This window comes from Plectrocnemia conspersa, unplaced genomic scaffold, assembly GCF_051122295.1.
Source record: "Plectrocnemia conspersa isolate PC_06_02 unplaced genomic scaffold, ASM5112229v1 ptg000002l, whole genome shotgun sequence".
Classification (NCBI taxonomy): Eukaryota; Metazoa; Arthropoda; class Insecta; order Trichoptera; family Polycentropodidae; genus Plectrocnemia; species Plectrocnemia conspersa.
This window is the reverse complement of record NW_028277166.1, coordinates 13,595,283-13,614,208: the sequence shown is the minus strand read 5'-3', so window position 1 is coordinate 13,614,208 and position 18,926 is coordinate 13,595,283. Positions and strand designations below refer to the sequence as shown.

Genomic DNA, 18,926 nt, shown 5'->3' with positions numbered 1-18,926 from the left:
TGACTGTCCTTTTATCATGAGTGTGTGCGTATAAGTATTTGTATGTGTTTTTTAAATTTTAATATATTTTATGCTTTTGGCTATCATGACGTATTAAGTTAATCTGTCAGGTCACGATGGTCTTAAATAAATAAATAATAATAATAAAAAGCTTAAGTTATCATTTATTTTATGTAAACAATTTGAATTTTTTGCAGTTTGTGTTGAATCGTCATGTATTTTTACTTTTCCGGCTATTTATAAAGCGCCTAATGCAGTCTAAGATTTATTATTTACTATATTATTTTACTCGATATTAAAATATATGGTTAATAAATAATGTGTCATGGCCAAATTAAAAGAAGATGAGGTGTCCCGGCGTTTTTGAAGAGTTGTCAAACGATGGGTCGCAGCTCGTGCGTGGTTTGTCTCGGCGAGGCTTCGCGTAGCCCGCGCTCGCTTCTTCACGCTCGTTCGTTGTCTCGTTTGGGGCCCGTCAAGCTCCTAGCGTATCCGCCCGCGCCCCCGAACCTGCCGCCCCAATTGACGTTTGTGCCACTTTCGGTTTACCCCGACGAGTTGCCGAGACGACTGCCTAATTTTTTGCACTACGCCATCAAAGCGACGTGGCAAGCTATCAATCTTTTGCTGCTCCTCTTCGCCGGAGGCCGGGTAGATGTAGTGCTTTGCCAAAATCCACCCGCCATTCCCACCCTCTTCGTCTGCTGGCTCTATTGCCTCATAGTCAGAGCAAAACTCGTCGTGGACTGGCACAACTACGCGCACACCATCATGGCCCTTGCGCACGAAGAGACCGGCCTGTTTGTCAGAACTGCCACTTGGCTCGAATACTACTTCGGAAGCAAAGCGGACGCTGGCTTCTGCGTGTCGCAAGCTATGAAGAATGATCTTTTGCAAAATCACAACATACAGTGAGGCTACATTTTTATTTATTATCTTATTTATAGTTACTATTTTTACTTCAAATTGTTTTTAGATGCAAATTATTATACGACTGTCCGCCAGAAAACTTTCATCCCATCACAATCGACGAAAAGCATTTGCTTTTAAGTAAACTCAGCAAAGATTACCCTATTTTCAATTTTCAAACATCAAAAAAGACTACAATAAATAAAATGGTCGAAAACATCACAGATGAAGAAAAATATTTGTATTTCAATCAATTCGAGTCTCCGATGCCAGATAATATAATTGAGAGAACATGTATCACCGAAAAGAGCATAAAAAACATAACTACAATGCGCTCAAAAAGACCTGGAATTTTATTCAGCAGCACTAGTTGGACGGTAGACGAAGATTTTATGATCTTGCTTAGTGCCTTAGAAGGTAATTCTAAAATATACCTACTCTAATTTTGAATAATGCGTTATGAATTAATACATCATTTTAGTATATGACAAAACTGCAATGGGCGATGCATCTCTGCCAAATCTGATTTGCGTCATAACCGGTAAAGGTCCAATGAAAGAGTTTTATATCAAACTGATCAATAGTAAGAGACTGCAAAAGGTAAAAGTGGTAACGCCTTGGTTGGAAGCCGCCGATTATCCTATGATGGTAGCTAGCGCAGATTTAGGAGTGTGTCTGCATACCAGCTCTTCTGGATTGGATCTTCCGATGAAAATTGTTGACATGTTCGGTTCCGGACTACCGGTTTGTGCATATAAATATCCATGGTAATTTATTTTCAATTTTTTTTACACGTATTATATAAAAATTTACAAGGGATGTTTACAAAATTATAGGAATATACAAAGTTGTGATATACATTGGAAAATGTAGTATTTATTTAAAGATATATGAATAAAATCCTAGAAATCTGTCAACCTCCCATATATTATATTAACCGTGTAGTTATAAAATGCTAATTTATTTATAGCTTGAGCGAATTGGTCAAGGAAGGAGAAAACGGATTCATGTTCGAAGATAGTGATCAATTGGCAGAACAAATCACGACATGGTTTAAATCGTTTCCCAACAATTCTAAACAGAACGAAGTCATCAACAAATTTAAGAACAATCTGAAGACATTCCAAAACCTGCGATGGGATAGCAACTGGGAAAATAGAGCTAAGCCTCTAATTATGTAGCTTCTGTTAATCGCATGTGATTATTTATTTTTGATATTTGTATTAATTGTTAAGATAAAATATATTCCTATTTCCATATTGTTTAGAAAAAATTTAATTGTTTACTTTATAGCAGTAGCGTAGTACCTCATAGCAAAGCATGAGGACCCAGCTTGACGGGGCCTTAATTTCAAAACACTCAACAAAAAACTAAAACTTTCATCGACAATTATATATGAAAATATATAAAAAAATTACGATCAATATCCGGCTGGCTATTAGATGTCGCCCTAAACATTACTTAATTTGGAGATAAAGCAACTAAAACTTTTTTTACATTCATTTCAAGAAGCCAGTGCCCATATTTTCTATACTCTTTGTTAGTTTGTTTCGGAACTTGTCGCGATATAGAACTATTTTCGATAAACATCCCTGCGATTTTTACTTTTTTACACATGAAGTGAATTCACAGTTCTTTTATATTTTCACCAATAATAGATACATGATCATTGATAAATATTATAAATTGAACATCTGATTAATGGATAATATGTAGTTACAAGTGATCAAAACGTTTCTTGACTCATGCGAAATATTTTTATGAGAATTGATCGGACATATTTAATTTAAATAATTAGTTGTTTTAAAATTGCTTCACGAGAAATAGAGTGGAGCGTTCAATGAAAGTGATGAGTGATGCACAAAAAAGAAGCAGAAAAAAAGTACAAAAACTTGATCAATTTATGATTGAAACAAAAAACACAAACTGAATTTATGCGTAAGAGCAATGAAATGCTAGGCAAAATACTAATGGGTCTGGCGAAGCAATTAATGTAATTGAAAGCTTCAAAGGAAGTGTCATCGAATTTATTGCAAATGATGAAAAATGAAAATGTTGACAAAGAAATCGAGGTTGAAAACATCAAATAAATATCTGATGCTATTTAATTTACAATGACTGTGAAAAATAATCTCGGTAATTATCTACATCAAAATATTTGAATTTTCACGATGTAACTAACTCACTTCGGAAAGTTCACACACTAGTTAAAACGTACTTTGGCGACGGATAGTGACAGGTGGCAATTAGACACAGATTGAGCCGCTGCAGTAGTATTTTATTGAGGTATAGTTACATGTTTGAATATAAAAATTAGTGGAAAATGAGCAAAAGTTCGCCAAGAGAATGTGTTGGTCACGTCAGTGTTACCAGAGTTTTGTCCATAATAAAACCTATATATAAATACATAAATGGGCCCCCACAATACATTATCTACTAAAAGTGTACACCAAATGTAGCATTTTAAACTTTTACTAAAGCTCGTATTAGTGCATACTTTGCTTAGGCATTGTGTATATTATCGAGATTTAAAACTTACATATATACATACACCTATGCAGTTCTAGTTTTAGACCAAATTGCTCATGGACAACAAACAAAAAACATAGTACACAGGTATTTGAATAAAATAAACGGATTTGATAAATTTGTGATTATGTGAATGTTGTGATAAAATAAAAATAACAATGAGTTGGAAAGCAGCACATTAATAAAAACTACATAGTATGCGAAAACATTATATAGATAAAAGCAGATCATATAAAACTACTGCTAGTTTAATTCGAGTGACTTTAATTTTTTTTAAACATTAAGCCAATCGTACCGTCCTTTTAATCTATAATTCTGCAACTTGGTTTTTTATCTTTCGGACAAATTTTATAGTTCAATAAGGTTTATTCCTTTATTAAATATTTTTCTAATTTTATGTAAATTATCGATTCATTATGACATAACAATTTAAACTGGTGTTCATGGATATTTTTAAATAGTAAAATATAATTTCGAATGCTCATTCAAGTAAAAAGTATTGACAACCAATATTATTAAAAAATAATGTAACTTTTTAACGTCTTCTTGTTGAATTATTCAATATTTTATTAGACATTGTATATTCCCAGCTTTCTTTCATTGCCAAAGGGCTGTCGTAGGCACCCCATGGCTAATTATAGAAGTATGTATTATTATACTTGAATAAATAAAACAATCATAATATTAAAATATTAATTTTACTTAGAAATTAAATATAGTATACAATACATTTTATAGTTGGAGTGACAATGAAAATGCTTGAATTTGGAGGTTATAACAAATGGAATCATATTAATAACACAGAATTTTATTATTAATCATCAGAAAGTGAATCAACCCAGAATATAACTATGGAACAACGATGGACGTAATTTACGTCGATTCATTTTAAACGCGCAAGTTCTACAGAATCAAATCTTATTGACAGTTCTCACTCTTAATCTATCGTATAACCTATACTAATAACTTTTCAATTTCTTGTTGAATGCCTTGTATTTGGGGTTTTAACTGTGACCCCTCGTTAGTGGTAATGGAACACGCGATGACGGACCTGGTGACTCCGCAAGCGCGCCCCAGCGCCTGCTTTGATCTGACAAAAACGTAAGGCACATTCTTGTCTTCGCACAAAAGCGGCAAGTGGAGCAAGATTTCGAGCGGCTCGGCGTCTGCGGCCATCACTATGAACTCCGAGAGGCCGCGGTTCAAGGTCTTCGTCGCCTCGTTGGCGCCTTTCCGCAGTTGTTTGTAGTTGGTCGCTTGTTGTGTGAGGTTAAGTATCTTCGACGTAAGCGTGGCGTCCGCGAGCGGATACGCTTTGGCGTTCACTTCTTCGGTCTGAAATGTCGGACAGTAGCATAATAAGTATTTGATAACGCATTTATGAGCTACGATTACAATTAACAGAGTTATTACCATTTTGGCGGAGTCAAAACGTCAAGTGAACACAAACGCACGTGCGAAGATAGCTTGTGTTTGGTCTTAACTCTTTTTGGCTCGTTACTTTGAGTCATCTTCTTTTTCATTTTACTTATGGTAACATTTTTAAACAATATTTCATTCAACGAATGAGATATTTTACAAGATATTTCTAAAATAAATAATTTGTTACAATATGTTTTTTTAATTACTCGGTCCTCTTGTATTCTACGTTGTTGTTGTATGTTGTTTTTATTTGAACCATTTGCCAACTATTCTGACCCTGAATAATATAATTATGACCAGGCTGTTAATAAAATTGTGACCCAGATATTATTTTTATTCTGACCATTTAATTTTAATTTGAACTATTATATTAATAGTTCGATGTTACGAGTGAGTGTTTTAAGGTTATGTTAAACGGTGGCATGCGATGGCGTTTTAGTTGTCAAAATTGTCAACATGGTCCAATTACGTTCATATTTTTCTTTATGCGCTCTGACGGCTCCTAGAGGTGCTCTAGGAGTCTCTGTAGATGCTCGACCTGGAGTGTGTCTACTTACATTGTCTAAAAATGTAGTTATGAGATATCAGGTATTGTTAATACATATATGAAAAGTCGAAACTTGATAAAAAAATATAATAAACACATTTATTTGTAGTTTTCAGATCAGAAACAGATTAGCGGTTGGACATCGAGAGATTCTTTAACAGCTCCGGTTGTTTTCGATACCAATGAAGATTCATACGTTGGAGTTTTCAACGAGAACATTCTGAAACTATGGGAAGAAAACACTAAAGCTTTAGATAAATTGAAAAAAATCAAAGTAATATTAAATATTATCAATTTAAGATATCAATGAAAGATTATATATTACGATTTATTATTGTTTCAGCTCGGTCGTTCTATTTTTAAACTGGTCAAAGACGACCAAGGCAAAACGGTTTTAGTTTTCAAAGATGGAAGCTGCGCTTCGTTGACATACAGCATATACGCTAAAAAGAATTTAGAAGCAGCTACATTCTTGAACGAAAACGAGACTATTATCGACGCCGCCGTATTTGAATACGACGAGTACAAGTATCTATGTTTGATAACGAAATTGAAAGACGTTTATAGTGTAATCATCGGTGACTTGAACCTTGACATCGATACTCTAATGATCGAAACCGTGAAAAGAGTTGAAATTAAACGCCAAGAATTCCCAAAAGGCAAAGTGATCGGTTTATGTTTATCTTCTAACGTAGAAGCTCCTCAAGTTTTTGTTTTGTGTAAGCGTTTAATTTTTGCTATTTTTGTTATTTTTAATGATCGATTATTTATGTATTTTTTATTTGTTATAGGGTCGGATGGTAGATTATTTTCGTTGAAACTGAGACAATTCGTTCAAGATTCGGGCGATATTGAAGATCAAGCTTTTAAATTGACCGGTCAAGTCCCGTGGTTAAGTTTCGACGTTGAAGTCAATATGGTGTGGATGGGAGAGAATCACTTGGCGCTCTACGGAGCCGACGTCGCTCAAGAGGGAGCGGTGCTCGTCGTGTTCAACATAGTCTTGGGAGAAGGAGCTTGTAGATATCCTTTGAAATTTTTCTCTCTCGGTGCTCGCGTGTGGTGCTTACCTGAAACGTTAGTATTGGAAGCTAATCAACATATAGCGGTTCTACCGTTTTCGCTGTCTTCGCATCGGAACATGCTATCGTTGTTGGGCTCGAATAAAAAAAATGTGATGCTAGAAGGGATCACGATTGCAGATTGGGGAGAAGGAGGGATTCCATTAAAATCCGACGATATTTGGAGCGATTTGATTAAAAACGGAGTTGCCGAGAGAGATATTATTTCACAATACTTACCGACGCTTTTAGAGAACGACGATATAGCTGGAGTTAAAAAATCTTTTAAGAAATTCAAAGATATACCTGAAAACTTGATAGTGTCGATGTTATCGTATGTGGTTAAAAAAGTAAGATTAGAAATGACGACCGATTCTACAGATTGTTTGACTGTATTTAGAAAAAATTCAAAATTAAAGAGTCTATTATACATGATTTTAGATTTATCGTACATAGATAATATTATCGTTCCATATTTGAAAAACAAACTCGATATAGACGACATGATTATTTTGTTGAAATATATTAACTACTTTTTAATCGACACTTGTTCGGAAACCAACGGATCGATAAAAACTGAAGCGAAGATTATTAAATGGGGATCAGTATTAATAGATTCACACTTTCAAGAATTGTTATTGTTAAAAGATAAAGAAAAGTTCGAAGCTGTAGCTGCTCTAAAATGTACTTTAGATGAATTAATAGAGAACGTAAACTACGTCGGATCCGTTTTACCCATTATAGAATCGATGTGTTACGAAAAAGTCGATAATAAAGACGAAAATGTATTATATCGAAGCGCTTTGTATTATATCGAAGATGTAAAATTATTTTGAATCAAAAAATAAAAAATACATTTATTATTAAAAATATTGAATTTTATTTATTAGCTGTTCTGGCGAATTGTACTACCATGGGTTTATCTTTAATTATAAAACCGTTGGTCTCGTTAAGAGCTCTTTGTGAAATTTCAACACTCGGTAGTGTAACGAAAGCTTGTCCTTTCATTCGTCCTTCCTGCATCACACGAATGTCAAATATCTTCGCCTCTTCTTGATTATCGGTTGTAACGTATCGCTGATATATACCTTCGATATCCTTAACGGTTATAGACTTTGCCAAATTCTTGATGTACAATCTCAACGACGGTGTTCCGGGAGTATAATTTTTAAACACCGGAAGAATCTTCATATCCTGGATAGATACTTTATTCGTTAGAAGTTCTTTCGTTGATATTGCATTATCTGATTCGGAAATCTCAGTTTCAACTTGGGTTAGCTCTTCTTTTACTTCTGGAATAACCATTTTTCCAATAAATCCTACTACTTCAGCTTCCTTTTTATTTAAATTAGGTTCCGAGATAGCAACGTTTATTTCAATCTTTTTAGCTTTCACAACGGTAGCATTTTCGAACATTTCTTCAGTACTCAATATTTTCGATTTGGATTGTTGCATTCCGATCGATTTCAACTGCGACTTGATTTTTTTATTTATTTTTGACAATTTTGATTTTCGCTTTATAGGTTTCGCTATTGGGACAGGAGCGTCAATCTGCGAATCTTCTTCAGTGGAAATTTCAGATTCTTGCGACGACAAGTCATTTTTTGATTTTGTACTATTCGTTGCGTTGTATCCGACATCTTCCAAACATTTTTCTATAAATCTCTTCGTATCTTCGCACAAATCTGTAAAAGGCGGATCCAAACCCATCTTATTCATTAAATGCAGTGTTTGTACATAAAACTGTACATCCTTCGCTAGTGAATATATAATATTGAATAAAATGCCGGATGTCGCTTTAGGATATTCGTAACGCATATTAGGCGGTGGCGGTTGATGAAAATTTACAGATGGATTTATCCCGTTTAACTGATTGATAAAATCCTTTACAAACTGGCCTTTAGTTCGATCTGTATTCGTCGTTACGTCTTCAATTACTCTACAATTAGTACTATTTTCACGAGCGTATTCCACAGTTAAACGTTTTCCTAACACTTCCATTTGGTGCAGACGATACAACGCACTCTCTGCAGCTTCTTCCGATACGAACGATGCGAACGCCGTGTGACTTTTGGGATTAATAAACCAAACTTTTTGCGCTCCAAAATATTTCAGGAAATGTACTCTTTCAGAAGCGTCTAATTCGCCACAAAGGTGGCGAATTATTAGATTGCGCGACATATTGATTAGTCGATATTATAAGCTTCTGAGCATATTAATATAGCTTGTGTTATTATATTAACGAAGGTTATGTAGTTACGTTTGAAACATCTGTCAAAAATGTTTGCCAGTGGTCAATTAAAATGGTGCAAAAAATAAATTTGATTAATTGTTACTGACGTTATTTAAGTCAAATGCTGGTGTGTTTATTAAATCGATTAAATTTGATCAAACTAAGTATCTTCTTGATATCAATTATTTTTATGTAAGTAGTCTAAGCTAAAAGTCTAAACAATTGGTATGGTCGTTAATTCACCGATAGTGCGATTCCAAGTAATGTAATCGAGCAGGTCTCTAAAAAGGTTATGTAACGAATTCAAAATACATTTATTAATATATGAAATACACAATAAATAAAATTTCAATTAAATAGTTCAACATCTTGATACTTCAATATTAAAAATAAAATTAATTGCACATCATGTCATTTAACTAGACTATGCAAACGAGAAAAAATCATCGGTACTTGTTTAGAATGACAAGACTCCATGAATAAATTTCTGCAACGAATCTACTTAAAATAAAGCTTATAAAAATTGGCAACAATTTTTTTCTTACATAAATGTGTAGGGGTTTTCTTACATAAATGTGTATCGAATCGTTTTCAATTTCCAATATAAAAATAATACATTTTAGAACTATATATTATATAGCGACTAAGAAATGTTTACATGATTGAATCTTAATAAATTTATTCCTTGGTAAAAACATTGCTAACAAAAGTTATATACGTTAAATTAATTTTAACAAAATGTGAGTTCCGGCACCTCTTCTCTTATAAAAAAGCACCGAGTAATAATAACTACAAACAGTGATATGTTAGCTAAACATTCAAATTAAATAGATGGTTGTGAATATGAACTAGGATGGCAAAAATAAAAATATTTTTATTTTTGCCATCCTAGTTTTGTATTAAAAGCGCAGAATATTTCTGCTAGTATTTAAAGTATAATTGAATAATTGATTAATTTAAAATAAAACGAATGACAATATTTTAATGCGTCATTCATAGCGGGCCATAAAATAAGGCGTTAAGGCCTCCGCCTAATAATAGAAAATCATGATTAATGGCGTGTTATGGCTGACTGTGTTTGTTTATTTTTCGTATACGATTATTGTCATTACCGGCCTTCGCGAATAAGTTTATAAAGTTGCGAGGGCTCCTCTGCGACGTTTCGCGCTCGGTCCGATCGCGTCTAGAACGTTCGAGCGCCAGATCTGTCAAAGGGCACGTGCTGTCAGATTGAATGTTTACTTCCGTCTATGACATCTTTCGCAAGCAGTGAGCGCGTACCCAACTCCGCCATGTCCACGGAAGACGACGGCCTGTCCAAGAAGCTGGAGCGGCTCGAGATCGCTGCCGTCAGACCCGCGGCCTCGGGATGCCGCGAAGAGAACCCCTTCAGGACGGGGCGCCAAAACCGTCGACAAAACCGTCGCCCCCAGCGTCCCGTCAAGACGACTGTTGCCTTCAAGGGGAAGACCGCCCTGGATAAGTCGACCATCTCGCACGCAATCTACTGCAACTCCCCCGTCAGCGCAGAGTTCAAAGAACACGAGACTTCCTCTCCTTCGTCGAAAGTGAAAATGTGCAAGCTTAAGGAAGCGAAAGCGGACACTCTGCACCGCAACGTCCACTCGCTCATATACGACTGTAGCCGATTGAGAATATCGGGCGAGGCGAATCAAACAAATAGTAGTCACAATAGTCGAAGCCGTTCGAAAAACTCTCCGAGAGAGTGCGACGAGAACAGCAACGACAAAGCCAAAAGCGACACCCCCTCTTGTTCTCAGCAAGCTCTAAATCCGCCGTGTGATATTACCATAGACGAATTAGCCAGCTATTTCGAAACATTTGTACATATTCCTAGAAAAATGACTTCCATGGCCGAGATGATGTATACGTAATAACATTTTCCTTTTTTTGTGTGTTTCGTATTTATTTTTAAATTATTCATATATTCGTGCTTTTTTTATTTGTATACTACTTATACTTTCTAGAATAATTAAATGGAAAAATTTTCATTCAGTGAGATATTTTTAAATTATCCAAAATTTACTCTTATAACTGTAATTATATTTTAAATGTTTGTTTTATAATCGAGTTTCTAGAAAAATTCTGCATTATTATACATTAATATCATCTACTAAGTGATCCATGTTTACTAACGTAGGTTTATGTTCCAAACACGTTGTCTTATCTATGTAAATTAAACTATATTATCATATAATACGCATCGTTTAATTTGTTTTTATCTCAATAAAGGTATAAAACATTATAATTCGATTGTTTTTATTTATAAATCATTCGCAAACAACGTATTAATATAATACATTAAACTATAATATTTTAATTTATCTTATATTGTTGATGGTTGATCAAATTCAAATGCCATAATACATTTAATCAAACGCCTTGATTAATTTCATGACCCTGTTGTAAACGAGGGTTTTCGCATCGATTCCCCACATGAAATCAAAGTGATTGAATTTCTTCATCGGCACTTTGTACAAGCCGACCAAAAAGCTGATCTCTTTACTCAGCTGTTCGACGTCGGTTGGTGACGACATCCAGTCGTTTTCGCTATAATGAAGGACGACGGGCGCCGTTACTGATTTCAAATTATACTTAGGCGGTGTAAAAGATCCGTATTCTGCCAAATTGCCCAGCAAGTGGTCGTATTTTCTGAATTTTTTAGACATGTGCTCCTGACCATAATGCACCATTTGTCTGCTGGACGAGCCGGCGGGCGTGTGACTCATATATAACGGCAACATAGTCTGAAATATAAGTTTCATTTAATAAATATTTCTGTGGTTATGCCATAAAAGTTAATAGCTTGATTTTGATGATAGTTATCTTTACCGATATTACTACGAATTATTACTACTAGGAGGGCGCAAAAACAATTATCAATTTTTAGAAGTCAAAAATCCACGTTAAAAGTAATAAAATCGTGATGGCGTCGGAACGATTTTATTGCTTTTGACGTGGATTTTTGACTTCTGAGAAGGAATAATTGTTTTTTGCGCTCTCTTATTGGGAAAAGTTCACTTTAGATAAGTCATTCGATTATTACGTATTGTAAGTTATAATATTGTTATAAAATCTTATTATGAACGCTAGATAACCGAGCTTTTGCACTGCGACGGCACGATTTTATTGCTTTTGTTGTGGACTAAACAAGGTCTCCCTTAAATTTGCCCAGAATAATGCATGTCATTTATTAAAATACTATGAATCTTAATGAAATGGAAATATTTAAAAAACGACCACTGACTGACTAACTCTTGCCCCCTGGAAAAAGATGAAATGACGCCCCTGCTGCTCGAAAAAAATGAATTATGTATCATATTTCAAAGTGCTTACACTATTTAATTGATCTGGATCGAATCCACACAGTAAAAATAGTACGTTGCTGCAAACCGGAGCCATAATTGAACCTTCGCTGCAGAGTAAGTGAGCAGCCAGTGTCATAAATGCATTGTTCGGCAAAAATTCATCGGCACCTATCAACGAAGCTGCTCCCTGCGGTTATTATAATATTTCATTATATTCGTATATAAATAATATTTCTTTATTATAGATGATCATACCGCAATAGTATTCGACATTGGCGCCAGCATTCTGACGAGCGGACTCGTCAAATGTCCCATGTATGCCACAGGAGCCAAAGCGTGCATGGATTTGATTTTTTTATTGTAATCTTTGCGATTTGTCGTCATAACGAAGAAAGTCGTCGTTCCTTGAGAGTGACCAACATAGTGCAGTGCGGGCTTGTCGATCTTTTTAAGAATATAGTCAATCATTGCTGGTAAGTCGTATTGACCAATTTCGTTCCAGCTGAACTTCCAATATTTAGACTTGTTCGGATTCAGTGAGACATGTCTGCGTGAGTAAGTGTTTCCGCGAGCGTTTCCCATCCATACGTCGAAGCCTTGATCGGCCATGATATACCCTGAAACGGAAACGCATTTCAAACATTTTTTGTCAAATTAGTAAATATTATAATTTCATAAATGCTCCGAAATAATGCAATCGTGCTAATGATTTGTGCAGTAAGCATGGTTATATATGTGTAATTTTCTCCAGTTTGGACCGCACAAAGAGGTTCAGTTCCTGCCAAAAAGTACAACAGGTGATACACAAGAAGTTGCACACTAAATCAAAAGATTTTTTTGGATATCTATCACTTTTCATTTTAAACTATCGCACATAGAAAATAATAAAATTTATATTATACTTTCTTATTCTATAAATACAATAATACAATAGTAATATACATTATATTTTCCATTATTACTCTTTGTTGATATTTCTATGGCTACAATACTAGTTTTATTTTAATTGCCTTGAGGGCAAAGCCACAATGTTAATGTTGATCGTGAGATAACAACCAGTAACATCATAGAAACAAACAAATTCTATCAAGTAAGACCAGGACCAAATGCTGACCATTTATTAGTTGTTTTTATATTTGTCAGTTTGATGTAATTTTTCATGGACTATATACTTTCGGAAATATACTCTAAAATGATTTTTTTATCTAATTTGTGGAAATAATCGTATGGATGCACATTTCTTTATATTAGCGTTTATTTCATTTTCAGACACGAGAAAAAATAATCTAATTAAAGATATTTAATATAAAAATATTAATGTTGAGCATTAATTTCAATTATAAAGAAAAAATATCAAGTTATTTGAAATTACGAAAATTTTAATACAAGATATATAAAATTCTATAACTTACCTAATGCGCTTTCAGGTCCATTTATAATCCAATCTGTAGATGAACTGAGTATGCCGTGCATCAAAAAGACTGGTATACGATTTGTGTTATTGTTGTGTTTTCCGTATGGAATGCGATGAACGGTGAGTAGATAATTGTCTTCTGTTCTAACTTCGTGCGTTTCCACAGGATAGCCATATTTTTTAATTAATCCTGGCTAAAAATCACGTACACATTTAATTAAATTATTATAATTATTATACCACTAAATAATATTACAAATTAACATACCGCGTCCAACAAAGAGTCTTCGATGATATTACTGCTGAATCTACTAAGAATTTCAGGCGACAACGATGAGAGGTACGCTTCGCCATTTGGAGATTTACCTCCATATACCGTGGCAAAAAAAGCCAAAAAAATGAGAATTCTCATTTTTTGTTTTCTTTTTCACTGCTCAGAGTTAACTTAAGACTTATCTTTGAAGATTGATTCTTTATATATATGTCGAAATGCGAAATTATATGATAATGATAGATTATTCGTGCAAAACATGTATCTGTATATCTGTATGATTTTTTTAATTAAATTTTATACTTATGAGTCATCTTCAATTTGGGATTACTTGGATCATATATAAGAATAGTGTATGTCAAATGTTGTGCGAATAAAATCAGAATGATACACAAAAATAGTTTGCATGATAAATATTGCTATATTTCTATTATATAAATGTACTGTACACAATATCAATGCTGAGATTATACGTGCTTTAAAATTCATATCATATTTACTAAAATGTACTACCAACTTGGCTTAGATTAATAGATATGAATGAGTTCAACTATTTTATTAGCTAAAAATTATAACTCTTTTGAAGAAAATTGATAATTGTTTTATTTATGATTACATTTATAAGCATTTAATAATTATAATTATTGATAATTACTGGATTTTAATTTTGAGTATGTGTTATTTTTATTATATTCTTCTTCTAGCTTACCCAGCTTCGCCATGTCCACGAAAGACAACGGTCTGTCCAATGAGAAATGTCAAATGCCAAGTGAGAGTACAAAATGACCTATCAAAACCTTTGCGAACACTCAACAGCCTACGATAAGGCGATGCTCTAGCGTGAAATTTGTTCAACATTGCCCTAAAAAAAATAATCCGAGATACTAAGCTGGATAGAACTGGCAGTGTGTATAGTAAATCGATACAAATCTTCGCCTGCGCTGATGACATAGATATAGTGGCGAGATCAAAACAGGCATGAATAGAAGCCTTTAACGCCATTGAATTATCAGCCAGGAAAATAGGGTTGAAGTTCAATGAAATAAAAACAAAATACATTTTGGATATGCCTAGTTTGAGGAGCCAGTATCTTGAAAATCTCGAAATTAACGAGTTCACTTTTGAGTATGTCAGTGATTTTATATACCTCGGAACCCTGTTAACAGCTACAAATGATGTCAGCAAGGAGATCAAGAGACAAGTAGTGTCAGAAAATAAATGCTATTTCTGCCTAATTAAACAAATCAAATCGCGGACATAACGCTTTACAAAACGCTAATCAGATCAGTTCTGACATACGGGTCAGAGAGCTGGACACTTACGAGGGCTGACGAAAGGCTGATTGACATACTCGAGAGGAAAGATCTACAACCTCTTCCAAGAAGAGAGTGTCTCTACCTACATTAGAGTTAGAAGACTCCAGGAAGGAAGTTGGAAGAAAAATATGATTGTAACCGGTGAATGTTTGGTTTATATGAAGATTAAAAAATGGGATAACGAATCTAACCTAATCGATGAACGGTTGATGATGCTCTTTGTTCAACCTTGATCATCTAAGATAAGTGATCCACGTTAACTAACGTAGGTTTATGTTCGAAACACATTGTCTTATGTATGTAAATTAAACTATATTATCGTAACTAAATTCTTTGTATTCGCACATTGTATTATACACATCGTTTAATTTGTTTTTATCTCAATAAAGGTATAAAACATTATATTTCAATTGTTTTAATTTGTAAATCACAAATGTTACAAACTCGCAATCAACGTATTAATATAATACATTAAACTATTTTAATTTATCTTATATTGTTAATTGTTGATCAAATCCAAATGCCATTAATTATGAATACATATCAAACCTATAATTATTCCAACAAAATAAATGACAAAATATAATACAATCAATCAAACGCCTCGATTAAATTCATGACCCTGTTGTAAATGAGGGTTTTCGCATCAATTCCCCACATGAAATCTAAGTGATTGAATTCCTTCATTGGCACTTTGAACTTGCCGATTAAATAGCTGATCTCTTTACTCAGCTGATCCACGTCGGTTGGTGACGACATCCAGTCGTTTTCGCTATAATGAAGTGCGACAGGCGCCGTGACTGATTTCAAATTATACTTAGGCGGTGTAAAAGATCCGTATTCTGCCAAATTGCCCAGCAAGTGGTCGTACTTTCTGAATTTTTTAGACATGTGCTCCTGGCCATAATGCACCATTTGTCTGCTGGACGAGCCGGCGGGCGTGTGACTCATATATAACGGCAACATAGTCTGAAATATAAGTTTCATTTAATAAATATTTCTGTGGTTATGCTATAAAAGTTAATAGCTTGATTTTGATGATAGTTATCTTTACCGATATTACTACAAACTTCTAATATAAGAGTGCTAATTAAAGTGTATTCAAACCGAATTTTGGTCAATAGGAGGGCGCAAAAACAATTATCAATTTTTAGAAGTCAAAAATCCACGTTAAAAGTAATAAAATCGTGATGGCGTCGGAACGATTTTATTGCTTTTGACGTGGATTTTTGACTTCTGAGAAGGAATAATTGTTTTTTGCGCTCTCTTATTGGGAAAAGTTCAGTTTAGATGAGTTTCATTCGATTATTACGTATTGTAAGTTGTAATACTGTTATAAAATCTTAATATGAACGCTAGATAACCGAGCTTTTGCACTGCGACAGCACGATTTTACTACTTTTGTTGTGGACTAAACAGGGGCTCCCTTGAATTGGCCCAGAATAATGCATGTCATTTAATAAAATACTATGAATCTTAATGAAATGGAAATATTAAAAAAAACGACCACCAACTGGCTAACTTTTGTCCCCTGGAAAAAGATGAAATGACGCCCCTGCTGCTCGAAAAAAAATGTATTATGTATCATATTTTAAAGTACTTACAGTGTTTAATTGATCTGGATTGAATCCACACAGTAAAAATAGCACGTTGCTGCAAACCGGAGTCATAATTGAACCTTCGCCGCAGAGTAAGTGAGCAGCCAGTGTCATAAATGCACTGTTCGGTAAAAACTCATTGGCACCTATCAACGAAGCTGCTCCCTACGGTTATTATAAAATTTCATTATATTTATATATAAATAATATTTCTTTATTATAAAAGATCATACCGCAATAGTATTCGACATTGGCGCCAGCATTCTGACGAGCGGACTTTTCAAATGTCCCATGTAAGCCACAGGAGCCAAAGCGTGCATTGATTTGATTTTTTTATTGTAATCTTTGCGATTTGTCGTCATAACGAAGAAAGTCGTCGTTCCTTGAGAGTGACCAACGTAGTGCAGTGCGGGCTTGTCAATCTTTTTAAGAACATAGTCAATCATTGCTGGTAAGTCGTATTGACCAATTTCGTTCCAGCTGAACTTCCAAAATTTAGACTTGTTTGGATTCAGTGAGACATGTCTGCGTGAGTAAGTGTTTCCGCGAGCGTTTCCCATCCATACGTCGAAGCCTTGATCGGCCATGACATACCCTGAAAGGGAAACGCAATTCAAACATTTTTTATCAAATTAGTAAATATTATTTTTTCATAAATGCTCTGAAATAATGCAGTCGTGCTAATGATTTGTGCAGTAAGCATGGTTATATATGTGTAATTTTCTCCGGTTTGGACCGCACAAAGAGGTTCAGTTCCTGCCAAAAGGTACAACAGGTGGCACACAAGAAGTTGCACACTAAATCAAAAGATTTTTTTTCTGGATATCTGTCACTTTTTAAGCACTGAAACTTGTATTGAATGTCATTCTAACTATTGTACATAGAAAATAATATAATTTATATTACACTTTTTTATTATTTTTATTTTTTCTTATTTTTACAAAAGTTTAATTAACTTTACTTTTAGAACATATGTGACGTTTAGAATCAATATCAGAGATATAAAAAATAATTTTGAGTAGAATGCAAAATAAATTTCACATGGTCTTCAAATATTTATCTTTATCATTAGTTTTTATGGATATTATGTCATATGTATTAAATTTAGTGAGATCTCATGAAATAGGATAATTTTAAGTGAAGGCCAAAACTAATAATCTGAATGATTTTAAGTTTAGGTCTACATTTTAATCTTTGTACAAAACTAACTTTATTGGACTCGTTTTGATAAAAACAGAATGAAAAGCAGTTGAGATAACAACCAGTAACATCATAGAAATTCTATCAAGTATGACCAGGACCAAATGCTGACTATTTATTAGTTATTTTTATATTTGTCACTTTGATATAATTTTGGACTACATGGACTACCTCTATACCTTAGGAAATGATTTTTTATATGATTTCTGGAACTAATCGTATGGATGCACTCTATATTAATGTTTATATAATTTTCAGACATGAGAAAAAATAATCTTATTAAAGATATTTAATATAAAAATAATAATGTTGAGCATCAATTTCAATTACAAAGAAAAAGTATCAAGTTATTTGAAATTACGAAAATTTTAATACAAGAAATATAAAATTCTATAACTTACCTAATGCGCTTTCAGGTCCATTTACAATCCAATCTGCAGATGAACTGAGTAAGCCGTGCATCAAAAAGACTGGTATACGATTTGTGTTATTATTGTGTTTTCCGTATGGAATGCGATGAACGGTGAGTAGATAATTGTCTTCTGTTCTAACTTCGTGCGTTTCCACAGGATAGCCATATTTTTTAATTAATCCCGGCTAAAAATCACATACACATTTAATTAAATTATTATAATTATTATACTACTAAATAATATTACAAATTAACATACCGCGTCCAACAAAGAGTCTTCGATGATATTACTGCTGAATCTACTAAGAATTTCAGGCGGCAACGATGAGAGGTACGCTTCACCATTTGGAGATTTACCTCCATATACAGTGGCAAAAAGAGCCAAAAAAATGAGAATTCTCATTTTTTGTTTTCTTTTTTACTGCTCAGAATCAACTTAAGACTTATCTCTGAAGGTTGATTCTTTATATATATATGTCTAAATGCGAAATTTTATGATAATGGTAGATTATTCGTGCAAAACATGTATCTGTATATCTGTATGATTTTTCAATTAAATTTTATACCTATGAGTCATCTTCAATTTGGGATTACTTGGATCATGTATAAGAATAGTTTATGTCAAATGTGCGAATAAAATCAGAATGATACACAACAATAGTTTGCATGATAAATATTGCTATAT

At 33.8% G+C, this 18,926-nt stretch overlaps 7 protein-coding genes across 7 annotated transcripts; 3 read left to right on the top strand and 4 right to left on the bottom strand.

Annotated features, from left to right (window-relative positions):
• The first annotated feature begins 340 nt into the window (after positions 1–340).
• Alg1 (ALG1, chitobiosyldiphosphodolichol beta-mannosyltransferase) lies at positions 341–2,956 on the top strand. Its single transcript, XM_088205040.1, has 4 exons — positions 341–911; positions 977–1,326; positions 1,391–1,676; positions 1,880–2,956. Exons 1-4 carry the CDS (start codon positions 382–384, stop codon positions 2,088–2,090), a joined length of 1,377 nt encoding a protein of 458 aa, XP_088061166.1. The 5' UTR covers positions 341–381; the 3' UTR covers positions 2,091–2,956.
• Positions 2,957–4,119: 1,163 nt separating this feature from the next.
• Positions 4,120–4,964, bottom strand: hoip (NHP2-like protein 1 hoip). The gene is made up of 2 exons (XM_088205459.1): positions 4,852–4,964; positions 4,120–4,773 (listed from the first exon to the last, which is right to left on the bottom strand). Exons 1-2 carry the CDS (start codon positions 4,852–4,854, stop codon positions 4,393–4,395), a joined length of 384 nt encoding a protein of 127 aa, XP_088061585.1. The 5' UTR covers positions 4,855–4,964; the 3' UTR covers positions 4,120–4,392.
• A 292-nt stretch (positions 4,965–5,256) lies between these two features.
• Positions 5,257–7,338, top strand: LOC148237744 (nucleolar protein 11). The gene is made up of 4 exons (XM_088205457.1): positions 5,257–5,448; positions 5,517–5,681; positions 5,751–6,126; positions 6,199–7,338. The coding sequence occupies exons 1-4, from the start codon at positions 5,317–5,319 to the stop codon at positions 7,302–7,304; spliced, it is 1,779 nt and encodes a 592-aa protein (XP_088061583.1). The 5' UTR covers positions 5,257–5,316; the 3' UTR covers positions 7,305–7,338.
• LOC148237743 (RNA-binding region-containing protein 3-like) lies at positions 7,325–8,754 on the bottom strand. The gene has a single exon (XM_088205458.1). The coding sequence runs from the start codon at positions 8,647–8,649 to the stop codon at positions 7,348–7,350; it is 1,302 nt and encodes a 433-aa protein (XP_088061584.1). The 5' UTR covers positions 8,650–8,754; the 3' UTR covers positions 7,325–7,347.
• A 939-nt stretch (positions 8,755–9,693) lies between these two features.
• Positions 9,694–10,970, top strand: LOC148237742 (uncharacterized). Its single transcript, XM_088205539.1, has one exon. The coding sequence runs from the start codon at positions 9,952–9,954 to the stop codon at positions 10,594–10,596; it is 645 nt and encodes a 214-aa protein (XP_088061665.1). The 5' UTR covers positions 9,694–9,951; the 3' UTR covers positions 10,597–10,970.
• LOC148237741 (lipase 3-like) lies at positions 9,739–13,901 on the bottom strand. Its single transcript, XM_088205538.1, has 5 exons — positions 13,713–13,901; positions 13,443–13,638; positions 12,286–12,647; positions 12,059–12,217; positions 9,739–11,469 (listed from the first exon to the last, which is right to left on the bottom strand). Exons 1-5 carry the CDS (start codon positions 13,854–13,856, stop codon positions 11,092–11,094), a joined length of 1,239 nt encoding a protein of 412 aa, XP_088061664.1. The 5' UTR covers positions 13,857–13,901; the 3' UTR covers positions 9,739–11,091.
• A 406-nt stretch (positions 13,902–14,307) lies between these two features.
• LOC148237740 (lipase 3-like) lies at positions 14,308–18,689 on the bottom strand. The gene is made up of 5 exons (XM_088205537.1): positions 18,501–18,689; positions 18,231–18,426; positions 16,863–17,224; positions 16,636–16,794; positions 14,308–16,000 (listed from the first exon to the last, which is right to left on the bottom strand). Exons 1-5 carry the CDS (start codon positions 18,642–18,644, stop codon positions 15,623–15,625), a joined length of 1,239 nt encoding a protein of 412 aa, XP_088061663.1. The 5' UTR covers positions 18,645–18,689; the 3' UTR covers positions 14,308–15,622.
• Positions 18,690–18,926: the final 237 nt, after the last annotated feature.

Excerpts from the sequence above, each read along its gene's own strand:
- Alg1 (XM_088205040.1), top strand. The coding sequence starts at position 382 with ATGGGTCGCAGCTCGTGCGTGGTTTGTCTCGGCGAGGCTTCGCGTAGC. Across the intron at positions 912-976 it reads TTGCAAAATCACAACATACA|ATGCAAATTATTATACGACT; the intron begins GTGAGGCTACAT and ends AATTGTTTTTAG. Across the intron at positions 1,677-1,879 it reads TGTGCATATAAATATCCATG|CTTGAGCGAATTGGTCAAGG; the intron begins GTAATTTATTTT and ends ATTTATTTATAG.
- LOC148237744 (XM_088205457.1), top strand. The coding sequence starts at position 5,317 with ATGGTCCAATTACGTTCATATTTTTCTTTATGCGCTCTGACGGCTCCT. Across the intron at positions 5,449-5,516 it reads ATGTAGTTATGAGATATCAG|TTTTCAGATCAGAAACAGAT; the intron begins GTATTGTTAATA and ends ATTTATTTGTAG. Across the intron at positions 6,127-6,198 it reads TCCTCAAGTTTTTGTTTTGT|GGTCGGATGGTAGATTATTT; the intron begins GTAAGCGTTTAA and ends TATTTGTTATAG.
- LOC148237743 (XM_088205458.1), bottom strand. The coding sequence starts at position 8,649 with ATGTCGCGCAATCTAATAATTCGCCACCTTTGTGGCGAATTAGACGCT.
- LOC148237742 (XM_088205539.1), top strand. The coding sequence starts at position 9,952 with ATGACATCTTTCGCAAGCAGTGAGCGCGTACCCAACTCCGCCATGTCC.
- LOC148237741 (XM_088205538.1), bottom strand. The coding sequence starts at position 13,856 with ATGAGAATTCTCATTTTTTTGGCTTTTTTTGCCACGGTATATGGAGGT. Across the intron at positions 13,639-13,712 it reads AAGACTCTTTGTTGGACGCG|CCAGGATTAATTAAAAAATA; the intron begins GTATGTTAATTT and ends CGTGATTTTTAG. Across the intron at positions 12,218-12,285 it reads CAATGTCGAATACTATTGCG|GGAGCAGCTTCGTTGATAGG; the intron begins GTATGATCATCT and ends TAATAACCGCAG.
- LOC148237740 (XM_088205537.1), bottom strand. The coding sequence starts at position 18,644 with ATGAGAATTCTCATTTTTTTGGCTCTTTTTGCCACTGTATATGGAGGT. Across the intron at positions 17,225-18,230 it reads TGGACCTGAAAGCGCATTAG|GGTATGTCATGGCCGATCAA; the intron begins GTAAGTTATAGA and ends TTTCCCTTTCAG. Across the intron at positions 16,795-16,862 it reads CAATGTCGAATACTATTGCG|GGAGCAGCTTCGTTGATAGG; the intron begins GTATGATCTTTT and ends TAATAACCGTAG.